Below are 23313 nucleotides of genomic sequence, written 5' to 3' on the forward strand. Positions count from 1 at the left end.
AATTTATTGTCCTCTTCTGCAGGACATACTGGGATTTCTCTTTTTCAGTGTTATAGGCACTGCTGTTCTGAGTTTGGCAGTGCTACGTTTAAATGACCTGTTTGATAGTCATTTTTATAAGAAAATTTAGGTTTGTCTTACGAGTTTGTCATTGGAGTTACATTCTTATTAGTGCTCGAAGATCTCTCTGTCCATGTGCTCAGCTTCTGTCTTCACCTGTAGTGAATTTTACTTATTTCCCACATTTGCTACTACCGATATGGATGTGTGGTTTGTACCGAGAAGAACAATGGTGACTTCAGCTGAGCAAGGAGATGCGAGTTTCCTCATGAACAAAAAGCACTGCTTCAGACTTCCATTTCAGCCTTGCTTTGGCCATTCTGTTCTCTTCCAGGAAAAGTGTCTTTATTTTGCCCATGGACGCTCACATCCTATTTCCTTTGTAGGCCTGGAGGCAGTAATCAGAAATTTGCACTTCCTTTTGCAATTTAGGGCTACCCAGTGGGAAATTTGCTTTGTCGGAAATAGGCAGAATCCTGATTTGACTGCACAGATCAAGATGTTAATTTAACACCCTATTTCTTTCATTGCTTTTAAAGGAAAGAAAAAAATAGATGATTAATTTCAGATACATATCCTTTTGCGTTTGTAGTTTTAAGGTTGAGCTTGTCTAGATGAAAAAAATCTTGTTTGTATTGTAGTGTCAGGGGCTCTCTGACAATAGTGACTTTACAACTGGGGAAAGACATTTAGGGAGGAAATATTTTAGTCAAATGTGTGGTAATTGTATTGAGGATGTATTAATAATCTTGATTTCTCAGATACAGAGAATGCATTATACATGTCCTAGGTCTAGCACTTCCTATGTATGAATTCCTGAGCGTGTGTCTGTGTAGCTGTATTAGCCTCAGCAACCGCTGATGGTTTTTAAGTTCAATAACTTAAAAATGACTGAGGTCTATATTTCATTGAGAAGATGTAATTAATTGTAAAGGTTAGCAGGGCATTAGACATTGGACTTTAAAGCTACGCCGTTGTATGTATCTGCATGCTTGCTCTGTTTCCCCTTTTCTCTGCCTTCCCTTAACTTCAGCTAGTACATACATTTACATTATTTTGATTTTTAATAGTGACTTTTTGAGGAAAGTATTAGTTCCAGGACTAATGTAATGCACCATCCATGAGCTTGTAATCCCAGCTTTCAAAATGCTTAATAAAAGTAGGCTAAAGCTCTCAAAAGTAAAAGTCTGGACTAAAGCTTTTATGTCCATATTTAGACATCTTAAGTAAGGGACTTGATTTTAGAGAAATTGCTAACTGTCCTGAATACCCCATGACTTGAGGCACTGCTAAAAATAATCTTGAACTTAGTCCCCAGTTTGAATAGTTTGGGAGGGTTTTTTTAAAAATAAGTTGTGGGTTGCGAAGATCACTTAGGTTTGTGTGGGAGATCAGCGAGGGGGGTAAGCAGAAGGACCTGACTTTAAATATGGGACAGCCGTATGCATACTCTGCTTGCAAGCATTTGCCTGGGAACTTTGCACACCATGGTCTGAAGACTATGAGCACACACCCCAGCACACCTGCTGGTCAGTGCCCTCAAACCCAGCACTGTATTTGAGATGCTTGTGTTGGGTGCAATAGAGATCGCCAGTAGCTGGAGAGAAGACAGCAGCGTGGGCAGTTAACTCTGCTCCAAGTCCCCTGCGTGTTCATCTAGGCCACTTCATCCTTGTATGTGCAGTGCGAGGTGTCTAGAGGAAAAACTGCCTCAGGTCTGCATATGCATGCTGAGGTCAGAGCTCTGGTTGCAGCCTTGATGCACCTTTTGCAAGCGTTTGAGCCAGCTGGGGTTTGAGGTGTTTTGTATGTTCATGGCTCATTCCAGTCTCCCAGTAAGTGCTGATAAATTGGAAGGAAAAAAAAGTTATGCTGGCATGCAACCTGCATTGTCTTTTCGTAAATTGGAAGGAAAAAATGCTGGCATGCAACCTGCATTGTCTTTTCCTGCCTTTTCATTCTTTTTTTGAAATATGATTCCGTACCCATGATGTTCTCCATCATGCTCATCATTAGAGGCAGAGTTTCTCTTGGAAGAAAGAGTGAAGAAGCCTGGAGATCCTGCTGTCACGTTTTAGCTTTTGCATCGTAACTGGTCTTCGGAATAGAAGTGAACAAAATTAATTGATTCTGTTATGTCCTGGCAACCTTGAGTACCTTGAACAGTCTTCTGACTGAGTGGTGATAAGGGCCTAGCCAGGTAAACTTTGTACAGCTGGTGTTTGCCACAAGTGCAAACTGTTCGTTTTAGTTTAGAGACCGCCTTTTTTTCTTGACTGCTGTCAAGGTGGTAATGGGATCAGTCCATAAATGTGCCCAGCTTTTGTATTTGTTATTTTTGCTATTGTCAGGACAAGCCTTCTGAAGGCGTTCAGAGTGATCTTTCACTCAACCTATCTTGAGGTGAGACGCTTCTCTGCTAATCAGTTTCTTTTTCCTGAACAGAATGACTGGTGATCTAACTAAGCAGCTGAGGTGTCAGTTTGCAAATGGGTGGGTAATAGCTCTAAAGTAAGCTTTAAACTTTTTATTGCTTGATTGGAGGGGTGGGGGGTGGTGTTTTAGTGGAGGCTGGAATGTTAGCCAAGCCCCCAGAATAAAGACCGTGAAATTCTTAGCTCAGGGATCCAGAGTACAACATGGGTTAGCTGAAAGCCAGTCACTTCCCGATGCTGAATTAAAGTGTAGACACAGTGGGTTATTTGACTAAACAGTGTTGTGACCCGAAAGCAGGATACTGAAGCTGTTGAAATGAGTCATCTTTAAGAAGAATTGGAAGGTCAGCTGGTCAATTTTAAGGGTGAGTTTCAGCCAAGGCATGGTTGTACTCAGCCGAGTCTTTCTGAGGACCTTGTGTTGGTTCTTCAAAATGACTGTCAACTTCAGCTAGAGCACACAAATTATTTTTAAATTATGCCTTACACTTTTTTTGTATATGGTAGACTATATAGAGCTTTCTAAATGTTTAGAAATCTGAAGTTAGTGCATTTGCTCAACTTTAATTTTACTAGATAATGCAAAAAAGGGATTACTGTTTGAGTTTTTTAATATGATTTTCATAGTTTTGTTTAAAAGGTAAGTTGATAAATGACCGTGAAGTTGGTAAGACAGAAAGTACTAGAGATTTCTCTCTCACTTGAACCTAAATAGTTGGGGTTAGTTAGGTATTAATACTTCATATGACCATAATGTGGCTGAATGCTTGGATCTTCATGCTGAATTGTTTGATATATTTAGTAGCAACAAATACAGATGTACATATACACTGCTGTGACAAGATTAGTTGCTTCTGTAATTATAAAAAAAACTTACTAACATGCCTGTTTTACTATGTCACATGCTTTACATTATTTTGAAGGATGCATAGACATGTAATTACAGGCTTCCCCTACCTGATATTAATTAATGCCTGAGAGTTATTCACTAGAAGAACAATTGAGTAGTGTGTACATGTGTTTCTGAACACAAGGTGTTTTAGGACAGAGGATCCCAAAGCTGATCTTAATCCGTTCTGGACTACCAATCAGGAACACTTGTAATAATATTCTCAACTTCAGTTGTTGAAAGGTGCTGTTTCTTGCAGCACTGTGGAAGTGTCTTAGATGTTTTTAATGTGTTAAACTTGCTGTAAATGAAGCAATGGCTGCTTTGGCATCTCTCCGAAGTTTGGCATGCAGTGAGGTTTCATCTAGCACCAATAACAATTACTGACTTTTTAAAAAATAAATTTGGCATCAGATACCAAAATTCTTTTTTCATCAGCGACCTACTTGCTTTAGTTGTTGCTCTTTTAGTCTTCTAGCCCTTATTTATACCTCTATAAGATCAAGATCAAGACATGGACAGAATGTGGCATGGCAATCGCTCTTTTTCACTGCAATCCTGATGCATTTATTTTCCTACACCTTCCCCCCCCACCTTCTGTCCTCACACTTACATCAGTCCCTGCCAAACCCTTTCCTCTCACTGTTTGAGGAGAGCCATTGCAACACACTTTCCCTGCATTTAGGATGCACACGTTTTTCACCTTAGCTCAGGCTTCCCTGAGGCCTGAGCTGCTCTTATCTCCCTGAGACTCCAAACTGATAAGCCAATTTAATTGGGATGGGGTGTGGTGATTGTTTTTCCTTCATTACACTGAAATCTAGTGACATAGGATAGAAAACGAAATGAGAATGAATTAGAATAGACTGTAAGTACATCTGTCATTGATCAGATGCCCAGCACGTGTACCATTAAACAGCTTGTGTTGCCCTATGTGAAAACATCTTCTGCAGTGAAAGCTGACCTTAGTTAGTTACTGTGATTCTGACTTTTGACCTGAAAGCCAGCAAGGCTTTTGTATGCTTCAGCTCAAAATTACTTTATAAGACACGCTGTTATTTATCTTCATGTACTCAATAAGCTTGTTCTCAACAAATATGGGAGAAGCTGACAGCCCTCCTGCTTCACGTGGTTGCTGGCCAGTTGACAGTTCCCAAATCTGATTCCTCTGATAGGAGTTTCTCAAAGGAGATTTACTTGTGGCGTTGTGTGTTACATTTTTCCCCTTCTAAGGGTATAGTTGAAACATGCAGCTTGTCTGTCATGGTTGTCCCCTATACCAACAACAGCAAACAGTAAGTAAATTATTTATATAATTAATTTTTCATCTAAGAGGCCGCAGGCCATCTGTTGATGTGCATAAAATAGCAGCATAGTCACTGCGTATCTATTTAAGTACCTTTGGAGGGAATGATACGGATAGAAAACATGTCCAACATAATATATTTTGGACAAGGAAATGACCACTGAATTTTCTCTGTAAACACCTGACTTGTTCTGCAGAAGAATAACCTCACATTTGAAGCCTTTGAGTGGAACTCTGTGTTGGTGCCCATCAGTTCGGTTAGGTCAGAAATCAAGGTAGCTAGACTAGCTTGTAGAATCAGGTTCACTATTTACAGGCTTACTGTACAGTGTTTGTAAGATGGCTGTGTTTTTTGCCTTGTTCATGTAGGTGCCACTGAACTGCTGCTTCTAGCCCGCCGGACAGATTTGAGGCGAATTTCCTTAGACACCCCAGATTTTACAGACATCGTTTTGCCACTGGAGGACATCCGTCATGCCATCGCCATTGACTTTGATCCTCTGGAAGGATACATCTATTGGACTGATGATGAAGTTAGGGCCATCCGCCGCTCGTTCATCGATGGGTCAGGTAGTCAGTTTGTTGTCACAGCACAGATCGCACATCCTGATGGCATTGCTGTGGACTGGGTTGCCCGAAATCTGTATTGGACTGACACTGGCACAGACCGTATTGAAGTTACAAGGCTTAATGGGACCATGAGAAAAATCTTGATATCAGAAGACCTGGAAGAACCCAGAGCTATTGTGCTGGATCCCATGGTTGGGTGAGCAGCTGTTCGTGAGCATTTTTTAAATATTAGTCATGTAAAGAAGATACCTCTGTCTACCTGTATGCAGATGTGAACTGCCTACCTGTATGCAGATGCAATGATAAACTTCTCAGTCTTCAAAATGAAAACACTGGGATTCTTTGAAAGCTAAGGCTCTGGGCACAGGGACTACTGCTTCCCTTTGACTGCCTGGCTAGTCATCTTATGTGTCTTTAGGTTTTCTTCTTCTGTTTAAAAATATTTTTGGGGTCTGTGTTGACCTGTTTGTTTATTGTAGCTAATAGCACCGGTTATGTTGTCTTGCTGAGCAGACTGATATAGGAGTTTTGTGTAAAGAGACAGTGTGGTTACATGTCAATGCTTTCTGAATGGTTTGGGCATCCTTACTTAGGTAAGGAAATATATTTGGCTTAGAAATGTACTTTTCTGTGTGCAATGTGGTTTCAGGGAACAGTAGTCCGGAAGAAGCTGTGTGAATATTGAAAGTTTGGATTAATAAGAGTTCTCAAGATTTTTGTTTCCTTTGCAGGTACATGTACTGGACTGACTGGGGAGAAATCCCAAAGATCGAGAGGGCAGCATTAGATGGCTCAGACAGAATTGTGCTGGTGAATACCTCGCTTGGCTGGCCAAATGGACTGGCATTGGATTATGCAGAAAGCAAAATATACTGGGGAGATGCCAAAACAGACAAAATAGAGGTTTGTAATTGCACCTGCATTTTTAATTCCGTGGAGTTATAGAATGTAGTTACTCTACTTTTCTAGGTGTTTAAATTCTGATATAGCCCAAAAGGGCAACGGGATATTGGTTGATTTGTGCTTTAAGAAACAATTCTGTTTCTTCTCTGTCCTTTGGCAAGTTACTCGCTATTCTTCCTCCATTTTTCTGCATGTAAAATGAAAATTATATCCATGTAGTAGATCCATCTTTCTGAGAATGTATGGTAAGGATTTGTTAAATAAGTCAATTCCTAGGTCATCAGGAAAAGAAGCTTTTTACTGGGAGTAATGTTTGTAGGTTAAAAAAATTTATCTTTCATTCTTTGCATTGCTCAGCTTAGATGCTAGTAGAACATATTTTAAAGAAATAAATCTCATTTCACATATAATTATTTGTACTCCCACAAATCCTCTGTACTTTACATCTCCCTTGTTTTATTAGGGTTCCAGCAAGGGGATAGATTTTCCCTTCTTTCTGGTATGTTCTGCTGAAACTGTTAATTGAAAACAAAAATGCTGTTTTTCTTCTCTCCCACATTGAAAATCTTGTGTTTATTTTGTTATATAACATTTATGGAACAAATTTGACATTTATTATCTCTTTGTCAGTCTCTGAGAAAATAGTATTGTTTAGTATTTGTTCAGTTTACTATCAAAAGGCAGAAGTTTATCTGGAAGCAGGAGACTTGGCTACTACCCGGTGCATAGTAGCACCATCTACCTTTGCTATATCCCAGTAGATCTACCTTTCTTTTGATGAACTACAGCTTTCCTTAGTGAATCCTTACCATTGCAAATAATTTTCAGCACTTATCGTATTAGGCACAACATCTTCTCTAGCCTTATGAAATTGCTTTATTTATTTATAACTTTGAACAAGTCAATGTGAAGTCATAGTCTTGTGCTGGAAGACCACATAACTCTGTGTTCTCCTTCAGAGACAAAGTAACTCCAGTCCTGCAAGGTGAGTTGCTTTGAAGCACTCCTTGGGAGAGCCTCAGGGAGCACGGATTTCTTTGTCCTGAAAACAAGATTTATAGTCTGTAATTCACCTAACGTTATACCAGCTCTGAGAAAAGAGGGGAAAAAGAGTCTTAGCTATGCTTAGAGATTTATTTATAACAGATTGAGCACTTCAGCCCTGATACTGTCTTGGACTTGAATGTATTTTGCAAAAGGAAAGTTAGGCATTCTCCACTCTCATGCTTGCCAAAACATTGAGATTTCTTCATGTGCTTCAGTCTTACTCAGACCACGGTTCCATAGTCATTAATAATGGCTCTGTTCAGTGCTGGATCAGTTTGTGGTAGAAATTTTCATCTAGATGGGGCATGAGCTCACTGCTGCAATTCTGTCAAACTGGCTAGAACACATGATAGAATGTTGATGCCAACATTACAATGTCTGTGGCAGGACAGAAGATATCTGATCTGGCACAAAGTCTGCTGGGACAATTTCCATTTCATTGTTTTTAAACCAATGTGAGCCAGCAGAATGAGTTTGTTCCAGGTTGTCATGTAACATCTATGCAGGGCATCAGAGAAGATTTATCATCTTAGGGTTTCAGAATTACTAGGGTTTTTTTTTCTATGAGGCTCCAAGTTGTTAGAGTTATGGTTTTACTGCTGCTGCTTTTTATAAAAAGTTAACATTTGTTAACTCTTACCAATGTGCAAAAAATCTTGAAAAAGCCTTGCTAAAACCTTTAAAGCAAAGAGAAGAAATTATCCCACAGTTTTTATTTGCTGGTTTTGGATTTTAGTTTGTTTGAGGATTTGGTTTTCGGTTGGGTTTTTTGTTGTTGTTGTTATTGCAGAAGGTGTTAATTTTAGGGGTGTGTGACAGAGATCCATAAAATCAAGAAAATTATGTATAAGGTGACCAGGTCTTCCCCCCACACACCTTTTTTGATAGAAGTTGGCATTCATAAATGGTACTGACAGGTGATGGGTGCAGAACAAACAAAAGCAGATGGTTCTTCAAATAGTGTGTGGTAAGTTGTGGAAATGGTTGTGGATGTTAAAAGCTTACATGTGTTACTGGGAAGACTGGGTAAGTCTGTGGAAGGGAATTCCACTGCAGTTTACTAGAAAATAGAATTGCCTTCTGAACCAGAAATCACTGAACTGTAAATTGCCGTAGAATAAAAAAGGCTTCTTGAAAAGTTTCAGTATGTATTTGCTTTGTTATGCTGCTCTGTAAGTGTAAGTTTTGATTATTCTCTGAGACAGGATGCTGGGATGGGTGGACCTTTGGATTGAACCCATACAGCCTCTCTCTTTTCCTGTGTTGAGGCCATTCTATTCCTTGAAGGTTTGGGGAGTCTTTATTCCGTTAGCTTGTTGCATTAGCTTTAGGAAAAACTTCATGTTCTTCCTTAGATGTAATATTACTGCTTGCTAAATGCACTTCAGAGGGGCAGAAATGGGTTGAAAATCAATGACCTCTGATAGTGATAGATCAGAGTGCGAGTTCAGTACAGCTTCTGTAATTAGTAAAGCATGGAAAGGCTCTATAGGATGAAGAGGGGGTGTCCATCCAAGAGAATGGTTCAGTCTAAAGTAGATTCCCCCCCCACTATGCTAAGTAATGCAGATGTAGTGGTGAGTTTCTTTACTGATTAATCTTAGTGAATTTTCCCCAGGATCTTGTGTGGCCTCTCTGTAATCTTTTATGAGAGATTCACTTTGTTATGGTAGGCTACAGAAATCTCAGGCTGCAATGACACTATCTCAATCGATGATAGCTAAAATATTACGAACATTTCAAGTCTTCCCTTTTCCTCCCACTGCCTTTCTCTCCTATGGCAACCATGAATCCTGAGGAGATTTGTAACACTTTCCCTGCCCTTCCCATCCATTTTTTATATCAGTTTAGTAGAAGATGCTTTGACCTTCACTAAATGTTTTAAACTTACATTTGGAGAAAGGACACTGGAGGAGGTGCAACAAAGAGGATATTTGTGACAGGATCAAAAGGTGAAACTTGGAATTGGACACGAAGACATCAGAATATATGTCTGGTCCCTCCTTTGCTTGTATGTGTTTGTATGTATTTGGGAGGAGGGGTAAAAGCAGGAGAAACACGTTTGTGTACTTGCACTCTACTGCCTTTAAGTAGTTTTTCATATATGATTTTACATACATAGTGCTTTTTTCCTTTTTTTTTCCTAGTATGTGGAATTCCTCAGAACCATTATTTAATTGCAGCGCTACCAAAATGAGTGTTTCTTGCAAGCTATGTTTCTGGTTTGTTTGTGCTACATATGAGCTTTTATTATTTATTTTTTACACACTGATTCATGCTATGCTGTTCTGGAGTCCCCAGACGATAATAAAGCATCAGCAGGGGTTAATGGAGACTGGTAGGGGGTACAGCGGGGAGCTTTTGTTCCCATTTTATCTGGCAGCCTGCAGCAGGCAGAAGCAGGCTGTGGCTCAACAGCTTCGTCATTTATCTCGGTCAGGTTTCACTGCTGATAAACTTCTATTGAAATGGATGGCTGCTATTGTGCTTACCAGTAGGGAAGATTTCTCATTGACTTGCTACAGGTTTAAAGCATTTTCCTGCCGTGCTATGAGGTTAAAAATGTATGATCTGCTCTGTTGAATTGGTCTTACGTTTTCCTGCTCAAGTGAATATTTGTCTTCTGAGCACGTACACTACCTGTTTTAAGGCATAGGTTGGATTTAAAATGGTCAGCAAAGCTCATATTGATAAAGCAATTACAAATGGCTGCGTACATGTGTGGATGTGTATGTTAAGAGGAAATAATGATGATATGGCTGATTTCTCACAATTTTTCAGTCTTTGCTTCATTTTTCTTTATTCATCTTCCTTCCTATTCTCCATTCTCAGAGATGACACCCACTTACACCTACTAGTGGTGATTTTAAAGAAAGGACTCTGCCTCCTATACAGATCCAACCATTATCTAGTGATTTTTGAGTGCAGCTCTAACTTGAAGTGTTTCTGCATTCCCAAATCTATTAGCTGTGCCTGGCATTACTGTCTCTAATCCTCATGATTAATATGGAAAGTCTTATATCCTGCTGTTTTTCAGCGTAAGTACACACATGTCTTCAGAACCCAGCCTTGTCGGACAACAGAAAGCGGATGCTGCTAAGACTTTTTTGAGCACAAAAATCTTGAACAGAGAGGACCTTTTTGTGTTTGACCCAAGAGCTAATAGCTTGGCATCTGGAGAATGCTCTAATTCATATTCTAATCCTGAAATTGCAGGGCTACATTTTCCTTCGATGACAACTCCCTCAATTTTACCGCCACCCTAATAAGGAAATTTTGTTTTCTAAGCATTCACCATTTATTTTCCAGCTGAGAAATTTTGTCTCATAGCATTAGTCTTTGTATTGTGAAATGCTGATGACTTGTAAGCCTGATTACTGATCCTACCTCATCTACCTTTAGTTTGAGGCAGAGGTTTGAAAATTGAGAAGCAGATACCATTGAATTCCTGGCTGTTGAACACAGCTGCTTTTGTGTACTTCCATTAAGCTTTTGCAGGTATGAGAAGTAAGGTAGTTGAAACAAATACTTGAAGTTGCTTCACTGTTTAATTTTGGCCACAATTCATTATCCACCTGGTTTGGATAGTTGTGGCACTTGGGAACTTCATTCAGCAAAGAACAAGAAGTATGTGCTGCAGAGGGTAGGGGCAGATCCCTCCACTCCATCCCAGTTTCAGAAATTTAAAGCTTGCTTTGTCAGAGAATTTCCATCTATTTCTTAACGCCTGCTAGGCCTGCATTAAGAAAAATTATGGATTTTTGAAATTAGTAGTAAAGCAAGGGCTTATTTTTTTAAAAAATCCATTAGTTTATACTTTGTATAATTTCCATTTGGGAGGTTTCTTTTGAGCTTCTGAATGAACTTAGGGAAGAATTAAATTTCAGGATGCAGACCAAGATGGGAAAACTACGTTACAAAGCAAACAAATGACAGCCATAGACCACATATTAGTTGAGCCTGGACCTCCTAGCATTGTAAACTTGTTATTATTTAAAAAAAAATAATTAAAAAAGTTAAATTCCTTTTTTGCTTTGGCTTTTGAGCATGGTGCTACAGAATTGTCACTTAGGCATGTACCTTTTGCAGCTGTTCAAAGTGTTTTAATAAAAAAGTAAAAAAGAAGAAAAATATTTAAAACATCCATTCCGGTTTCAATTCAGGAATATTAAAAAGTCAACTTTTTATTGCCTTTGATAAATTGAGAATATCTAAATAAAACTGAAACGTGAAAAGTTCGATTACTGAGACACCCATTACAAACCACTTGGGCTGATGAGTTCTCAGAGAAGTCCTGAGGGATCTGCTGTCAACAGGCTGTCATCCTTAATGGAACAGGGAGGAGATTCCCAACAACTCACAACAGAAGGAGGATACTGAGGGAAGGTTTTGGGTAGATACAGCCAGAACTCTTGTCCAAGACTAACCTGACTCTCTGATCTGGGTACCAAGCATGGTATTTTTCTAAGAAGTGAAATTACTGCCCTAAAAATTATGTGATATTACAGAAGACTTGGACATTCAGTTTTAAAATGGTTCTTGTGTCATAGATCTGCATTTCTCCCTGAAATCTGTGGGTGGTTTTCATCTAATGAGATGTAGAGATCTTCAGCTCAGTAAGTTGCCTTATGTTGCCTTTATAGAAAATGTCAGAAATCAGCACTTCTGCGATGTGGCTTGCTTTACCCTAAAGTAAATGTTTAGAATAGATTGGATGAGGTCTACTCTAAAAGCACCTATTCTTTTCTGTTAGGTCTAAAGAGAGCCTGGAGTGGCCATGTCAGAGGCAGATGCCCACACTCAAGACACATTTGAGCTGGCTTCTACAACCTTTTTGCACATTATTGTTAATAGTAAAAGTGTACCTCCCTCAGACTTGGTTGTTGCTTACATCTGTGCAGCTTGACTGAGACTTTCCATGTTGGAAATTCAGAGATGTTTCTTACAAGCTTTGCTTACAGATGAACAGTCCTGCTTTGCTAATGATAGCTCTGTAAACCTCATGGCTCCCAACGGCCTAGCATGGAGCTGCTTGAAGTACAACCTTTGGATCCCACTAACGTGTCATACATGCTTCCAAGATTCTTCCCATCGGAGTTAGGATATTGCATTTTAGTTTACGCTTTTGTCTCATCTAGAAAGTAACAAGCCTCTACTGGCAGTCAGTATTGGTTACCTAAGGGAAAACACAAAAATCCCTCAAACTAAAATAACTAGAGCAATCACCTGACCTCACTGAGTCTGACATACTTAAAATAATATTTGAAGACAAGCTGGGGAGTGATGTGAAGAGATACTGAGCTGTCTTCTGCATTTCTGATTCAGTTGAATGCTGTTTGTCAGTCTGCTATTATCCCTTATTCTCCAATATTCTGGCTTTTTCTTATTTTTCTCCCAAGCTTAGTTGCATTACCATACAAAAAAGATTGTACTGATCTTGGACCTGGGCTTCTTCAGGAGCATTCACATGAGCTTGTGATCCCTCTCAATAATTATTCAGCTTTCTTCACACAGGCTTTTTATTTTGCTCTGAGACTTTATAGTCCTAACCTAAACTTTTTTTTCTGATACCATTCATGATGTAACTTTGCAAAGGTCTGTGAGAAATGGATTGTAGGAAAGTTAATACCTTTTATTTGGCAGGTAAATGCATATGGTGGAAAAACAAGCTTTTGGACATGCAGAGACCCTTGGAATTGAAGTGACATAGCGAAGGGAGCAGTTGAATTAACGTAATAACTTACTGCCACCAAAAGTGGAAGGTATCCCAGAGCCATCCCCCCAGATATGCACTGGCTGAGTCACTCATCGGACTGTTCCATGAACCACTTGGAGACTTGCCAAAACAGCAGACACATTTCTTTCCCTCTACAAAAAAATAATTTATAGTTGCTTATGGAGGATTCTGGAAAGCACCAAGTTGGGTAGAGAACAAATTAAAGATAAGAAGTTCCTGGGGCAAGGTACTGAAAGAAAGTACCTTGGGAAGGACAAGGAGAGAACAGAGGCTTTTGCCCATGTGCAAGAGCATTAGAAGTTGTGTTGCTGAACTTAATCTTGTAAAACTGTCCCCCAAACCACTGTGGGGGTTCACATTGGTCTTGGCTAGTCTCCTTTGCTTCCTGCGAAGTGTGTCTGCAGTTGCTCATAGGACTTAGCTGACAAATGGTAAGTTGCAAAATCACAGTAATTTGCTTCCTTTGTACCCCTATAGCCTGTGCCCACGTAACAGAACACCCTTTGATCGTTGCCACTCCACCTTACGTATTAATGTACCAAAATTAATTTCCATAGCCGAGCATCTTTATTCACCTGTTTTACCACTGAATCTTCTCAGAGGAGCCTCTTTTTTTCCTATGAAAAACCTCTCTTCCCATCCTGTTCATCATTTCAGCTCAATTTTTTGTCTTAGCCCGTTCTTTATAAATGCAGGGTTTTTTTGTATTGCATGAGATTGCCTAGGAGATGTCATATTTGATTGTCACAGTGGTTATAAACTACTTTTCCTGCCTGCTTGTCACTTCACCTGACTTGAGCCATTTCATTGAAAACCCAACCATTTGTTTCTAAAATTAAATTCCATCGCTAAGAAAACAATTCTGTTGTTGGCATTGATTGATCAGCGAGCTAGGAAAGTTGTCCTATTGTGAAAGAAATGAGCTTATAACAGTGTCTGTAGCATGATAGAAAGGGCTATTTATGAAGTTAATCTCTATTCTGTTTTTACATATTTATCTTCACTGCAGTCCTATTAGGACTATTATCCATGCTCAGGAAAAATATATTTTGAATTCTTTGGAAAAATGATTAGAGCTCAAAAGGAAATTGAGGGTGCTGGGGAACTGTTAAATTAGAAATTGGTAATGGCTATTATAAAACAATTAACAGTAAGAAATTGTAGAGTTGGCTGGAGGCATTTGGTTTCTGAAGCAAATATAAAGGGTTCCAGGTATCCCTTCTGCTGATTTCTCAGGATTTCAATGCAGTGAAGAGATGGCTTCCTATTTCATTTCTAAAACATTCCTTAACATTTTGGAATTGAGGGAAAATACTGTTAACAGTAAGTTAATTACACTGATTAATAATTGTCTCAAGTTGAGTTTAAAGTTTTGATTGCTCAGTCAAAGAGGGTATAGAGTTGATCACGACTTTTTTTTAGAGGGGAAGACTAATAAAACTGGAAATTTAGACAAGATGTCTCTTTTTTCCTTTCTTAGAGCTGCTATTTTATAGTAGATACATGTGTTAATTGTATAATATTACTGTAGCCATAACACTAAAATCATCCTGGTCTGTTTTGTTTATGTTGCTTAAAGAAGCAAGTTGAAAATACCTACTTCTCAAACGCAGTCTGAAAAAATGCTAATGTAATGTGCAGAAGGCATTCTAGCTATCTTTTAGAGTTATTTTTGAGAGATGCTGCCCCAGTTTTCTTTTTTTCTTTAACCAAATAAATTTAATGAGTTAGTGTTGTTTTTCACTTCTCTGATATAGTAAGATTCATGTACATTTAGGTGGAAGATGAACAGTCATATCCTTGATTAGCAGTGTCATGAACTGAGTCAATATGCGTTGCATCAAACAGCACATGTAAGTATTTATCATTGGATAATCAGGACTGAAGTAACTAAGCCTAAACCTTGACTATTCCTAAACTATTTGAGGTATAATGCAGGTCTCATTCAAGATCTTTTTCCATGGTATGTTGAAATATCTGGGATATATGTATTGAATTCAGTATTTAACAGCTGTCTTACAGTAATACTTCTTTGCAGGCATCTTATGCAGATCAGTGTTAATGATCCAACTCATGAGAAATTCACTTTTTCACCTCATTGTTTTCTAGTTGTATATATTCTTAGAGTGCATTAGCATGATCCATGTTGAAATTATGAAGGTGGTAATGTTTTCTGATGTTTTTCCGCTGTCTTTCAAACTATTGCAAGAAACCCAGCTTATCATTAGAATGACTCAAGAGTTTAAGGTCTGCTCAGGAAGAGTTTACCTTTTTTTCTATGATATTTCTGTGCCAAATGGCTGGGGTTTTTTTTCATGCTGTAAGGTAAACCATAACTATATATCTGAGAGTATATTTCAACACGTACCAAGGAAACAACAAACTAGTGTGTTCTGCATTTGTGGGACACGTGACATGCAAAGCATTGCCACCAAGTCAGAACACTCTCTTATTCCTTATCCTTTCAGAAGGAAGATAATTGCTACAATTGCATCTTTCCTTTGAGTCAGTGGGGAGAGAGGGTTTCCAGCTGTGGTCCCTGCTAGAAATTTTGTAAAGCTGGCGCAGGGATGGCAGTAGTACTTGAGCAGGGCAATTGAGGTCCCGTGTGTTAAGTGGAGTCTCCTGTCCTCCCAGAAGATCAGGAAACTGGTATTGGTAAAGGTGCTGAAGTTCACAAATCAGTAGACGGCTAAGGTCTCTGTCGTTTGTCCAAAAACTGGCTGTCAGTTTTTAAAATCAGGGCTTATGTTCAAGTTATTCTTAATCTTTTGTTATGAGATGTTTGTATCTGAAATTAGAGCAGTTTATGGATTTTACCAGATGAAGTTGTTTGGGTTTTTTTGGTTTTTGTTTTACTGGTACGTGTGTATTTGAAATAAATAAAGTTCTGGCAACATCTTGTAGTGTAGCTGGGGGCTTTCAGTCCATCACAGAGGCCTATTCCATTCTTGTAAGTAATCTTTAATTTTTTTGAAGATACAGAGTTAGTAGCTGTTGTTTATAAATTTTCGAATATTGACATCCTCTGTTTCAGTCATCCTGAGAGACAGCTTAGCATGCGTGATACTTACATGCTCCTTGATTATTTATAACTACATCCGAAAGAGGAGGCACAAAAGAGGACCCAGGAAACTACAGGCCCATTAGTCTTTCTTCAGTTCCTGGGAAAGTAATGGAACAAGTCCTCCTAGAAACTATTACAAGCCAAACGAAGCAGGTGATTGGGAAAAGCTAACACGGATTTACCAAGGGCAAATCACGCCTGACCAACCTTATCACCTTCTTCAACAAAACAACATTTTCTGTCGACATGGGGAGAGCAGTGGATGTTGTTTACCTGGACTTCAGCAAAGCATTTGACACTGTTTCCCACAGCCTCCTCCTAGACAAACTGGCAAGATACAGATTGGGTGGGTGGTCAGCGAGATAGGTAGGGAATTGGCTCACAGGCTGCATTCAAGAGGGTGGTGATCAGTGGTTTTTACTCAGGCTGGCAGCCTGTCACAAGTGGGGTCCCTCAGGGATCGATACTGGGCCCCACGCTGTTCAATATCTTCATAAATGATCTGGATGATGGGATTGAAAGCACCCTCACCAAGTTTGCTGATGACACTGAACAGGGTGGTGAGGTGAATTTGTCAGAAGGGAGAGGCATCTTCCAGAGAGACCTGGACAGGCTGGAAGAGTGGGCTAGCAAGAACTATATGAAGTTTAACAAAGACAAGTGCAAGGTCCTACACACAGGATGACATAACCCAAGAGCCCAGCACAGGCTAGAATCTGTGGCTGGGGAGCAGCCTTGCTGAAAGGTACCTGGAGGTCCTGGTGGACAACAAGCTGAACGTGAGTCCAGTGCGCTGCTGCAGCAACAAAGGTAAATCAGATCCTGGGCTGCATCCACAGGGGCGTTGCTAGCAGAAATAGAGACATGATCATCCCGCTCTGCTCAGCACTTGTCAGGCTGCACCTAGAGCTCTGTGTCCAGCTCTGGTCCCAACAATTCAAAAAAGATGCAGACAGACTGGAGAGGGCCCAAAGGAGGGCCATGAAGATGATCGAAGGGCTGGAGAACCTGCCCTGTGAGGAAAGACTGAAGGAGTTAGGTCTCTTCTCCTTTAAGAAGAGAATACTGTGATGAGGTCCCCCCGAGCCTTCTTTTCTCAAGGGAGAAGAAAAGGCTCAGGGGGGACCTCATCACAGTATTCCAGTACTTAAAGGGCAGCTACAAAGAGGATGGAGGCTCTCCCTTCACAAGGAGCCACATAGAGAAGTTTTACAGTAAGAGCAATCATTCACTGGAATAACCTTCCGAGGGATGTGGTGGAGTCCTCATCACTGCACGTTTTCAAGATGTGACTGCACAGGGTGCTAGATAATCTCATCTAGGCTTCCTTTCTCACAAAAGGTTGGACCAGATGATCTTTTGAGGTCCCTTCCAACCTGGGCTGGTCTATGACTCCATGGTTCTACATCCAAAATTAAACTGTGCTCATGAGTTAAGATGAAAGGTAATGGTTTGCACACTATCACCCTGCTTATGGCACTAGGTTAATTACGAGTAAATTGTATCAGCTTTGTCTGACAGTCTCCCAGATTTGCATTGGAAAGTGTGTTCTTTCCAGTGCCTATGTGCTGTCTTCTCCTCTGGGAGTTGTCAGTACTGAGGCTGTCTAGCACCTTGTAGAACTGGGCTCTTATGTTTGATATTAATCTAAGTATGGCCCGATAGTGTCAAACAGTTTCTATCTCTTCAGTGCTGTGGATATGAGCTAGTGTGCATCTGCCTGGACTCTATTGCCACTGGCCTTGGTCTGCTAGACCTGAGCAGACTGCTAGTCCTGTTTGGGGCCCTGCATAGGTTTGCCAGGGCTCCTGCACGAGCTCTGACCAGAGCTGAACATTATTTTCACAGATCGGGTGGGTATAATGATTGAGCTCTAGACTTAAACCAGTCAAATTACAAGTGTAAACTACTGTACATTCAAATCCCAGATTATCAGAAAGGTAAATTCACTTGCATTAGCCTATTTATCACAGTTCTTACTGGTATTCAAGAGCAAATTGAATCCAGGGTATCTGACAGCAAGAAAGACCCTTAGAATATATCACTGTGCAATCCAGTCTGTAATTTTAAAATAGAAGTGATACTTCAAAGTTGGTTTTGGTTTTTTTGTTTTTTCTGCTGACCATTAAGTTCAGTATCTTAAAATACTAAAAAACATATTAAAAATCTAAAAAAAAAAATTTGAGCATTAATTCACTTATTTTGAATAAGCTGTATTTTCATGAGGCCATAGGTTTGCATTCATTATTGTTCTAGGATAAGCAAAGTCATTATCCTACAGGCAGGATATCTGGTATTTTTTTCTGAGGCCATTTAATTTTTGTACTTAGTTTTATTTTTTTTTCATGGAACTACTCGCTCTTTCAGTAAAGGTAGTGTTTGTGGTTGCACCACATCTGTTTCCTGTTGTAGTCTATATTCTCACTGTGGTTTGCAGTATTCAGAATGGCCTCAGAATGTGAAACCCACACCACATTGTGCTTAAAGCAGCATAAACCGCTGGAGACACTGCCTCACAGCAGCAGAAGGTGGGTTTCTCATATGGGGGATTCTGTGGGGCTAGGCTTCACTGCGATGAGCTGATCCAGCTGGGGCTGGAGAAGGGGAATGAATGCATAAAGCAGTATTGTCTGGGGCTCGGTTGTCACCTGAATTTCAGTATGTGAAACGATGATGCTGAAATCCTTTGAAATTGGTTGATTAGTGATTGTTTCTTTTTCCTTGTGCGTATTATATGTATCATCCCTATATCCTTTACCACTTTCCTTCTGCCTTATACCAGACTGTTTGGTTCTGTAGCGTATTGATGAAATTCTATTCAAACATCCTAAAATGCAGCTAAAGTGAGCGCAGACAACATGGTGCCGTGGAACTATTCATACGGTGGTACCCAGCTGCTAATGGACAGATTAAGTAATATTGCACAGATGGGCTCAGGTAAGATTGCAGTGGGAGTAGGGTGGCAGGTATGTGCAAGCACTTTCAGATAGACGTCTCTTTTGTCTAGATGGCATAAAGCTGTCTTTGAAAATAACCTGTATGTGACAAAACAAAAATTAATTAAAAGCAGATACTTAATACTGAAGTCCTCCCTTCTCTTTTCCTGACTTACTTTCGGAATAAGAGGAAGCTTATTTGAGCAGCTCCCCATTTAAAGTTTGCTAAAGAAAGTTCACCTCATACCATACACCTTCCAACTAATTCTCTTTGCCAGTAGTTAAGCATCCCCTTAAATATACAAGTTTCTTCCTGTTATAAGTACAAGGCAAAAAGTGTAGTATCTAAAGATACTGCTTTGTGATAGTGATGTTTTAGTGGTTACTACTGTGTGGTTTTAGTTGATTCACTTTGCAACATCCATCCATTCTGTATATCTGTTTGCTCTGTTTAGCAAGCACTAATTGCCATTTATTAATTAGTTGCAAGCAAATGGCTCATCTCTGTGGTTTAAGGGGGAGGGGGAAACAAGTCATCACAGAAATGCAAGATGACTGTGTTATGGTTAGAAAAGGGGTGGTAGGCAAAAGGGGATGACCGGTTTTGCTTGGTGGTGGTGATGGTTTCTTGAAGGGACGGTGGGCTTAAGGACTATAACTCACAGTTTATCTTACGAATGTTAAATCTGTGTCCCTGGTTCCAGAGTTAACCATTAGTCTGTTGTTTAGCAACCTCATTTGTCGAAACAGTGTAGGAGGCATGCTGCTAGGAATTGAGAGAGCCAGCAGATGCTGAAATTTTCTGAAGTAGAATAAATGGAATAGCAGAACTTGTTTTCAAAAGGAAGTCCAGAAATTAGGCAATTATGCTGGGCTCTGAGCCCAGCTAAACAATCTGTGATAGGAAAAGCTATGTTTGGACTTGGTTATCAGTGTAAAGGACAATAGTTACAGCTTTAGGAAGGTAAATGCACCATAATACAAAGTGAAGCTGCAAGTACTGCGCTTGTCTTTCTAAAGGATCTTAGTGAGAACACAGGAAAAAGCCATTTCAAGTGATGCTCATCTTATTTTTGTCATGCATGTGCATTAGTGCATGTGTAGAAGCATGCTGTAGACTACTAGACCGAAGATTTTTTGGTAAGCGAATTCCAGAGTATGAGCTTTTTTTAAAAAAGTATGTATGGAGCTTATTCCTACAAACCAGCAAGTATGCAGAGCCCCTTTCATTTTTCTGTAGGAAATGTGCACATAAAGATTAAATTCCCATTCTAACATACTAAGTGCAGTAGCGTCAGGAATTTTATGACAGGGAATAGTTTTAAGGAGAAATTGAATTATTGTGAAGATTATAGCATTTTCTTCCACTTTTTTAGTGAACTTAAAAATATTTTATTAACGCGCACATTATACTGTATGCTGAGAAAGTATGGGTTTCAGTTCTGTTTCTCTATTCCTTTCCTTCCTCCCCATCTGTGCTTGGGTGGGCAAAAGGTAGGAGTTGCTCCAAACTAACCTTCTTATTTCTCAAATTCTTCTGACCGCAAAACATCATCCATCTAGCCAGAGTTATTAAACCAATTGATCCTGAAGGTTGTCATTGCACAAGTCTTTGGGTTGGAGCCATGGGAAGAGTGGGAAATCATACAGACTTGTCTATGGCTATCTTAATTCCACCAAGGCAAGTGAGAGAGATTTGAAAACAGTAATTTAGTAAGTGACCCTTTTTGCAGTCCTTAACTTGGAACATCTTTGGGTAGTGGGAAAGATAATTTAATGTTTCAAGGATTAGTATGCTACCTTGAATTTTGTGAATCGCATTGTTTTGGGAAGTTTTTACATTAAGGTTGCGTTTTTTTCTTTTTTTGGAAGGGTAGTATACATACTGTAAACTTGAAACAAGCAGAAATATTTCAGAAGGAGCTTTTCTATAAAATTGCAGTGCTGAATCATTTTTAAGCTTCTCTCAAAACACAGGAGACTCTTCACTCCTGTCACTATGGTACTTTATATAATGATACTTGGCATTCATAAGGTACTTGATCATTTAAACATGCATACATATGTTTAATTAATCCTTTCAGTGCCTCTTTGAGGAAGTTAGGTATTACTTCTTTTTAGCAGTAGAGAAAAATGACATAGAATATTCAAGTGTCTTGATCAAAGGCATGCAATTATTTACAGACTATTACTGTTCCTTCTAGTACAAAAAATACTGAACTTAATTTTGAAGAATGTAAAACTGGTTCTTTGTTCAGACTTGGGAATATAAACATATTCTGTAGATCATCTTGACTGACTTGCCTCCCAGAATTTATGTGAGGCCTCCTCTTACTGCTATCTGTAACCTAGGCAAAGCTCGCTTGGGAGGGACTTTGGACTACAAGATGCTGAGCCAGGATTCCTTGACATTGTAAGCTTGTCTGCATTCATGTAAAACAGTGTCTCCCATTTAAAACTAAGACACATAAGTCAGAAATGAGAGAGAGAGAGGCAACCTCCAACAGACACACATAATATTAGTTCATAAAGCAAATATAAGGAATATTGTGTCATAATTCCGTGTTATGATCTGCTTATGAGAATAGCCTTATATAAGGGATCCTCTGTGGTTTTTAGAATAAGTACCTGTTGAAATACAGTCTTGTTTTATTAGACTGCTGCGTAACATTGATAGCATTTTAATGGCTAGGAGATTATTTTTTAATTTAATGTTCAAGTGTGGAGCAGCTGGTTAATTAATCTCTGATAAATAGTGACAGAATTACTCTGTATACATAATAAGTTTGTGTTTGTGTGTATCCATAGGTCATGAATGCGGATGGAACTGGGAGGAGAGTTCTGGTGGAGGACAAGCTGCCTCATATCTTTGGATTCACGCTGTTGGGAGACTACGTTTATTGGACAGACTGGCAAAGACGCAGTATTGAACGCGTGCATAAACGCACAGCAGAAAGAGAGATAATCATAGATCAACTGCCTGATCTAATGGGCCTGAAAGCTACAAACGTCCACCAGATAATTGGTGAGTGAGACTGCTAATCAGGCAAGTAAAATGAAATAGAAAATTTCGGCAGTGCTGTTCTGCAGGTATTGCTTTCTATCAGGTCAGATTTTTAGAAATGGGCAGAACCCAGTTTTATGATAACTGCAGGCTGCAATTTGATGGGATGGGGTAGGTCTTTTCTGAGGTGCTTCAGTTCTCTAACTTGGAAGAGAGAAACCTGCTGGAAAACAACCAGGCACCCCCCAAAATGGAGGTGCTTAGGGAACTGGAGCATAGCTCTGAACAACCCTGGATCCAGTAAGGGGAGAAGAAGGATCATGGAAAATGAGAACTTCTCTTTGTCACAGCCAGCTATTAGATTAGCCCAGCTGTTTATGAAACTGCAGCTGTAGCAGCTTTTCATCTTGCAATCTGAACATGTGCTCCTGGTATGCAAAAGCTAAGAATGAGCCAGTTTTAGTCTGTTCAGTGCTTTTCACATTAATACTGCAAAATACTTCAGTGGTTTTCATCATCTGTAAAAATAACTAGAACTGCTTTCTGCCCTGTAGTGTCTGTGGTGGAAAAATGCAGCATCTAGCTTTAAAATGGCTACGGTTGGCTAACCAAACACTGGTAACAGCGTAACTGTAGCATCACAAAACTCATTCCTTGAATATCCTGCTGTGTGGATAGGGTTTGCAGCTTCTTGCTGCCATGTCTGGATTGCACTCCAGGGAATTAGTCAAATATAGCTGAGTTGTATCTTTGCATTGCTGCTACCACGTTAACAAGATGCCCTAAGTAAGGTGCGTGTGTTTTAAATGCAGCTGTCTTTCCAACTGTTTGGGCTAATTGAGCTTGGTAATGCTGGGCCTCTCTTAGTAGGTGGATTTCCGGCATGTGCAGGTACACAAGTTAGTATTGCAAAGAGCTGCTTTACTAGCATCCTGGAGAGATGGGGCCATTGAATGGATGTGAAAATAAATCTGCAAATTTTTCATCCCTAGGAACACAATTGGGGTATGTAACTGGACCAGTGCACTGTAAAAGGCAGCAGAGCATACGTTTGCTTACTGACATACTTAACTGTCCATTCACTGCTTGTGCTGTGAATCAGGAACATCAGTAGCTGTTGGAGTCCGGATCCCTTTTGCTAATGCTGGGTTTGTTTCATGGGGTCAGGAAAACAAGCACTGGCTTTCTAGCCAAGTAGAGTAACATGTCTAAAGGATTACAGGAAATGAACAAAAATTAATTAATTCAGAGAATAAAAGGTGGAAAAACTATATGTATTTCTTAAAGGACTCATAGTGTTGTTGATGCATGTGAGGACTGGCTTTGTCTTCCAACTGAAGTCAGTTTGCAATGATTGCT

The 23313-nt window shown here is 39.6% G+C and overlaps 1 protein-coding gene across 5 annotated transcripts in view; it reads left to right on the forward strand.

The window, feature by feature from the left end:
- LRP6 (low density lipoprotein receptor-related protein 6) overlaps positions 1-23313 on the forward strand; it is a 118129-nt gene that overhangs the window by 63357 nt on the left and 31459 nt on the right. For all 5 annotated transcript variants that reach the window (XM_009321016.1, XM_009321018.1, XM_009321017.1 and 2 more), the window contains exons 5-7: positions 5060-5456; positions 5992-6163; positions 21759-21975. In XM_009321016.1, the coding sequence (XP_009319291.1) occupies positions 5060-5456; positions 5992-6163; positions 21759-21975 (786 nt within the window). The remainder of the gene's footprint in view (positions 1-5059; positions 5457-5991; positions 6164-21758; positions 21976-23313) is intronic.

The sequence above is a fragment of the Pygoscelis adeliae genome, unplaced genomic scaffold, assembly GCF_000699105.1.
Source record: "Pygoscelis adeliae isolate BGI_AS28 unplaced genomic scaffold, ASM69910v1 Scaffold443, whole genome shotgun sequence".
NCBI classification, from domain to species: domain Eukaryota; kingdom Metazoa; phylum Chordata; class Aves; order Sphenisciformes; family Spheniscidae; genus Pygoscelis; species Pygoscelis adeliae.